Consider the following 7,199-nt stretch of genomic DNA (forward strand, 5'->3'; position numbering starts at 1 on the left):
TTGTAATAACTGGACATTGGCAGAATTTAGTCATTAAAAGCGTATATAAATTTTAAAAGTTCTTGCTTCAAATACACCACTCACCACAGTGTATAAAATTTCCCAGGAATCCAATTGATCAAAAGTAACGCTAAAAGCCCCATCTCGAAGAATGCAGTGGACATCGACTGTTGCCTGTGGTCCTTTCTTGCTGCGATGAAAACAGTCAGACACCCGTTGCAATAACTGCATGCGTGAAGATGGGTGAATAATTATCCTGCATTATATTTTACAATCTGTACATGCTCAATTTGAAAAAATAAGGGTATTCACAATCTTCGCAAATGTCGCAAGTTATTTTGCGACAAGATTAAGAGTACCCCTCATTATTTAAGTTCAAATTAATTTCAATATGAGCAAACCATAATTTGCACCCAACATGACAAAGATGAATATTCGGTAAATCATGATATCCGTGCTGGAGGGGAGTGAGAAGTCCTGCTGGTCCAATTTGCACAACTGATTCCTTGATTTCTTGATCAACTAGAATTTGAATAAATACTGGATTAAACAAAAATTCGAGTAGTTACATCACTACTAACAGCAAGTAGTAATCTGTGCATACGGTTGTCCATGAGGGAAAGTGGACTATCAAAGTTATCCAGAAAACAATCACTCGATGATGTGAGATGATTGTCAAAATATATTAATTCCGGTAACCCTTTGTTCATCAAAGTATTCAATTTATCCACATGGAGCTTAACTTGCATATCCAATTTGCTAGTGGTGGTACTTTTCCTAGTGTTTAGTAACATGATACGGACTGAACGAACAAAGTGACTGTAAAATTAATGTAATATATATTTCCAATTACGAAAAGTCTTACATGAAGTCCATCAAGTCCCCGATGTTAGAAAAGGATTCAAGCACCCGTTGTTCCTCCAGAATTATGAGATTTTCTTTTCCTTCAATGTCATACAAACGGCTGTACCGGCATTGTTTTGGCTTGTTATTTTCCGCAACATTTTCTCCTCGAAGTTTACTAATGTTTAAATAACATGTTTTTATGGAAGGTCGCAGCCAAATAAGTTTCCATTCATTTTGCCATGAATTGAAGTAGGTTGACGTCGTTCGATACTTTTCTGAGAACAGGAAACCTTCAAATACATGGATCCCGAGGGGACCACTGTTACTGTAGAAAGATGAAACTTTGGGAAACTGCATTGTGAAGGACTTCGTATTAACCACAGCAGATAAAACTACTTAATATGCACCAAAATATCATGGAGGAATTTACTATTTAAACAGATAAACATGTGCTAATATTCATTAAATCCAGAACTGAACCGACTGTAATTTAATCCACTACACAATCAAGTACACAATTGCATATGTCATATGTACATTACCTATTAACATCATAAAACGCACGCTCATTGTCCCTGTTATTCTTAAGCCAAGTTCACTTTCACCTTGGTTACATTGTCAATTCAATCGTGGTAGGTATTGCCCATTCAGAATTCAATTGGTAGTTACGACATTATTATTTCATTCATTCAGAAATATTTTTACTTCCGGCCGTTAAAATGGTGTAATGTTAAAGTTACGGAGGAAATGTTCGAGTTCAGAAGACTAATAAGTATTAGGTATTTATAACCTTACGAAATTGCTTATCCTAATCAAGCCATAGTATTGTACAGAATTAAATTTATATAATAATCTCCCTTCTATGAAACAAATGTAATCCCCAAGCTATGTATGTATGTCATATATATTTTTAGAGTAATGTAATGCCTACTATACTGACACTGAATTTATCGTTAATTTATTTAAGTTTCCAGTAAATACATAAATATGTAAGCATGTATTTTCAAATCCATTTTGGGGATCTGATATAGTATTACATTGTAAGTATTATTAAAACCACATATTTAAACTCGTGTATTTACATATTTACGTTAAATGCTAACAAGAAGCAATAAATTAATCGTATACAGCACAATCTTGTCAAAGTATTTAACTTTAATTTTATTATCTAAACTAAAAAACCTCACGTCATTAATCCCCCCACTCAATTGCAGGATTCTCATCGACTTTAATTTTTTCTGCAGTATCACACGATCTATATTTCTAAATCTCGTGGTGGCTCGAGTTTTCCAAATTCTCAGCAACGCCTTAGACTTATTTCGAACATCGATAGAAATGTAGAAAGAAATGCTGACAAAAATGAAGATAAAAATATTGAAAATTGGAAAGATGATGTAGAACCAGAAAGGAAAGGTATGATGCATTCGAATAGATACAAAAGCAATGACGGGATTAGAAAACAAGGCCACACTCATCATGCACACCACGCCATATTCTGCAAGCAAATTTAACTCTGAGTAAATAATTAGAGTTTGCAAATATTCGAACACGGATATCCTCAGCATGAAACTTCTATGCGGTTTCCCCAAGCTTTCAAAAATTGTGCTAAACATCCTCATAAATGAGAATGCAAGGAGGAAAGTGAATGGGAATAGCCGACTGCATTCGAAAATTGAAACGGTTCCAATGAAAACTCGAAATGCTGTGGTGCAAATATTCAAACTGTTATAAGACATTTTAATCCTTCCCAGTATGTGATCCAAGGGGTCCAAGTTAAATATGTAGATCGCAGGGACTGCGAGTACTTGATACCCTGCAAATAGGTATACCAAACATGGCATGACTTTCCAAAAGTTGTCCCAGCTATTTTGAGTGCATGTGCTAGTTCCTCCTGAAAAATTTACAAATTTATTTTAACCTATCTGATAATGAAGTCTCCCAGCGTATGCGCATTGGCAGATAGTGTCTTTTGCAAATTTCGTACTACTTCAATTTGTGACCGATTAACACTAATTTGGTCAAAATCGGAGAGAATACGCTGGATGACCTTCATTGTAAGTATAAATTTACATTTACATATGTGTTTGTACTGATACCTTTATTTCCCTGAGACTGTAATTTTCTATTAAACTTGAGTAACGCCGTCCAGCCAGATATAAACCTGTCTCCGTATGCAGTAGCTGCTAAGCAAGTTGCAACACCCATCGAACAGAAGCACATTATCATGACGTTAAGTAAAATTACTGGGAGAGGAATTGGGTCGGCGTTTCCATAAAGTCTAGATATCAAAAGTAGGACTGCACCAGCAATCCAAATTCCATTGACAATCAGGATATTATAATACCAGACAATCGTGGTTTTAAGGTGCCTGTGATAAATCCAACTTTGCTTTGATATGTCCCATTCTATCACTGGATCGGAGAACCTTTGCATTAATCTGGCGTAGGTGTCAAATGCTGCGAGCATGCATTTATTAGGCATTTTGCAAGAAAGAGAGGGAGAGAGTTAGATCTTGAATGTATTTACTTATGTTTGTAGAGAGTAGGAATCGAGTATTAATCGTTGGGAGAAAGTCAAATCCAACAGAAAGGGACGAAAGAATTTGCATATATCGATATTCTTTACCTTGACTTTAGGGCAAAGTGATTTAATAAACTTATTTGAGCTGGCCTTAACTTGCAACCTGCAGCAGTGCTACGCTACGCTGATATCGGAGAAATGTTTACCAATTTAGATAATATTATATTTTCATTTTTGCGGAGAAGTCTGGCCGAGGCCCAAGGATGTATGTATGTGCATACATACATAAATGTGGGTACACAGGTATTAAGTTATTTGTGTTCAGCCATACTATTGGTTTTGCAAAAAAATATGACAAAAACCATGTCCTATTTATCGAACTATTTATCGGACCAATTGGTAATCACTTGTATAATTAAGCTTGCAACATTTCTAGAAAGTAGAGGGTTATGAGCAATATGGGAAAAAGTGTGTACTTTAAGCAATGTAGTCAAAAGAGGATCCTTACGTTGAAAATATTTGTTTAAGGAAAATCATAGCATCTTGGTTTATTTAGACCATAATTTTATTTGCAGCAAACCTTGCCATAATGTTAGTTACAAGCATCATTTGTCATATTTGCTGCCAATTATATATGTACATGTCCCAAAATAAAGTCTGTAGTTGCTTCAAATTACCACATATGACAGTACAAAATATTTGGTTACAAATTCAAGGCAATCACTAATATACATATGTACAGTAATAAATTTGTTGCCATTGACCTAGTCTAAATACGTATGTAAGTAAAGTCATATGCCGCAATAACGGTTAATAAAATAATTTATGACAAATGCTTAGGTGAGACTGAGTAAAAAGGGGAAAACACTAATATTATTGGTGCATATTATAAATATTTAATAGTCATTCATCTAAATAATTCAACAAACAAGTGACTTCGCATTAATTAATTAATTAATTAAACACTACATATGCAGTTTGAACCGATTTCTTCACCGTGGGGCGTTGTACATATGTATTTACACTGGCATTCAATCAAAATGCTATATATGGTATACATAGGTTATACATACAAAAATATATGTACATTTATGTATGTACATACATACGTATATATGCGCAAGTGTGTACATAGTTGTACATACATTTACAAGTGATTCAAACGAATGTTATAATTATATGTTGTTACGGATGAAAAATACATGCAATTCAACACTTGGTCGTGGAATTTCTCATTTTTGCATTTAGTCGATCAAATTAATTACACTTTACCAAAGGAAAAAGTAGGTAATACTCTTCATTTTTGCCTTGAAGAAAACCTATGTATGGCGATTGAACCTGTCCAGTCCTTGTTATTTTTGCATGCAACATGTCCCTAAAACAAGGTTATTGTACTGCTCGTTATTTTCATCCACAAACACCTGAACACTTTGTACTTGGACTAACACACGGAAGGTGTTCATGTTTCCGGGCGGAATGAACGACATGGCATCATATCATATTCCGTGCAATACGACTCCTGGTCAACATTACGCTGGACATAGTACGCATATATTATATTACGTTATGAAACGTGACGTTGAATCGAACAAATCTCCAGAATCCGGGCAACTTTTGATTACAGTGGTCACTGCAGTTCCTATAGCAAAATTCGGTAGAAGTATGCGAAACGAATGACGCTTTTAAGAAATAGAAAGGTAAAAGAAAGAAGGAAAGCAAGCAAATACGTAACACGCTGCTTTTGCTCTTTTACTTTGGCCTAATAAACGAATTGACTGACAGACATTATGGGAGCGTCGAGTTGAGCAGAGTGTGCTGACCCAACGCAACTGCTTTCACCCACACCAACTTTCACTTCATAGAAAAGTGGTGCACCTCAACTCAGTTCTTTCAATACCATAAAAATCAGGAAAAAGCCTGAAAACACTTAACATATTGTGTTGCTTGATAAGCAATTTGGACGGAACAGGAGTACTATGAACGAGGTTTGTATTAAAGTTATGTGTAGATTACATAAATAGAAAGTCATCTTAAATGTCATGAAATTTATATTGGTAATTTCAGATTAGAGAAATGCTGATTGCCTTCATCATAGCAATTATTATTGCCTCAACATCCGCCACTGGCACGAGTACTCGGGACGAACACCAATTCATCAAAAATTTCACAGGATTAAAAGAAGGTGGCTGTTACATGACGAAATGTCAAACGTATGCCTTTTGTAAACCCGGCCATCATGCAATTCTGGTGGACAAGAACGGTGAGTCGGTATACTTTTTTGTAAAATGCGTTTAAAAAATATTTTGTGTTTCTAATTCATGTAGCTTGTCCACTCGGTCAGCAAAGAAATTTGTGCTGTCATCACATTGCTGGATGTGAGGATACGGAATGCAAACCCCATCGGGTCGATTGTCCCGCAGGTCGGGCCGAGTTGAGCAGGGACGTCGTTATTTGTGGAGGTTTGGCTCCAAGAATGACCACGCTCCTCTGTTGCAATGAGGGTTATCAGCCGCCTTGTTTTAACACGTCGTGCTCCTCTGGGAAGGGAGATCCGTGTCCGAAAGGGTATGTGGATGGTAAAAATTATGGTAAAGTAAAATAATGTAATGCATAATTGTATGCGGAAAAGGTACGAAGATGCGGACATGGGGACGGGGGAGAAGTGGGGCTGCCCGACGGAACCTCACGTCACGTATACAAAGAGGACGTGCTGCCTTTCCGCAAATGCGAGGACGGGCGACGGAGATGCTGCGTCTCTTTTGGTGAATGGGAACAAAGGGATACTTGTTCTAGCCTTGTTTGCATTTATAGCGGAAGGAATTATTACATAAAATAGTTATTTAGAGGAGTGATTATTTGGTCAGAAAAATATTCCACCCAGTATCTGCTAATCTTGAAGTTTTGAGTCACCGAGTAGTATTTCACTTGTGTCATCTCTAGATTTGGGTACGTGGACATGACTTGTCCTCAGTTATGTATTTATGTTCATATGCAGTAACATTAATTTGTCATCATCACATTAATTTTGACAGACTAGATAGTCCGTGAACCTGGCAGCACTATTTTTAGTTCGCGATCATCATCATTATTATGCTAAGTAATTCAGGAAGAAATACTTAAATTCACATGTTCACCCCGCTTAAAATAAGTCGTCAGTAATAAATATGTCTATTAGATAGATAGTAATAAAAATAATCAAAGCCTATTATACATACACTTAGAATTTACGATATTTAGAATTGTGATGTGATGCTTCTCAACCACAAATTTCTATCTATTTGCAATTACCAGAGTAATAAACGTTTACTGCAGTTAAATTTATTTGGTGATGCGAAATTTGTATTATGATTTGTTTGTGGTGTCATTGTCATTTCTCGTATCGGTAAAGTCATTGTCTCTTCCATTTCGTATCAAATCTGGATAATGAGCAGGAGAGGTGACGTAGTGTTTTGCAGATACATTTACGTATTGACAAATGTGTAATATTTGGTGAGATAATTGAATATATATTCCGTTTATGTATCTGTAAATGCTACAAGTTTGTATAAAATTCATTTTAATCACGATTTGAACAATCATTTTTACTCAAACATTCCTTCTCGTTAATATGATAAGACTTATTAAATGGTGCTGCTTATCTCTCCCAGAATTTGGTGACTATACTGCTTTTTCCTTATCAGAAAAACCATACACGCTAACTCTGTTCATATCCTGTTGTTTGGTCCTATGTAAAGGGTGGCCCAAATGTATCTCCCGACTTTTTCTTTCAAAAGAATTAGACCCTATTTTTCAAAACCATGTGACTTGGCGAACCCAAGTTCATTTCCGCACAT

The 7,199-nt window shown here is 35.9% G+C and overlaps 1 protein-coding gene across 1 annotated transcript; it reads left to right on the forward strand.

The window, feature by feature from the left end:
• Window positions 1–5,044: 5,044 nt before the first annotated feature.
• On the forward strand, window positions 5,045–6,687 carry LOC110844915. Its single transcript, XM_022091245.2, has 4 exons — window positions 5,045–5,351; window positions 5,431–5,626; window positions 5,691–5,931; window positions 5,996–6,687. Exons 1-4 carry the CDS (start codon window positions 5,343–5,345, stop codon window positions 6,195–6,197), a joined length of 648 nt encoding a protein of 215 aa, XP_021946937.1. The 5' UTR covers window positions 5,045–5,342; the 3' UTR covers window positions 6,198–6,687.
• Window positions 6,688–7,199: the final 512 nt, after the last annotated feature.

The sequence above is a fragment of the Folsomia candida genome, unplaced genomic scaffold (genome assembly GCF_002217175.1).
Source record: "Folsomia candida strain VU population unplaced genomic scaffold, ASM221717v1 Fcan01_Sc002, whole genome shotgun sequence".
In the NCBI taxonomy this organism is placed as follows: domain Eukaryota; kingdom Metazoa; phylum Arthropoda; class Collembola; order Entomobryomorpha; family Isotomidae; genus Folsomia; species Folsomia candida.

What these genes read in the sequence shown, in the direction of transcription:
- LOC110844915 (XM_022091245.2), top strand. An exon ending in AATTCTGGTGGACAAGAACG is followed by an intron (nt 5,627 to 5,690) that starts GTGAGTCGGTAT and finishes TAATTCATGTAG; the next exon opens with CTTGTCCACTCGGTCAGCAA. An exon ending in GGAGATCCGTGTCCGAAAGG is followed by an intron (nt 5,932 to 5,995) that starts GTATGTGGATGG and finishes TATGCGGAAAAG; the next exon opens with GTACGAAGATGCGGACATGG.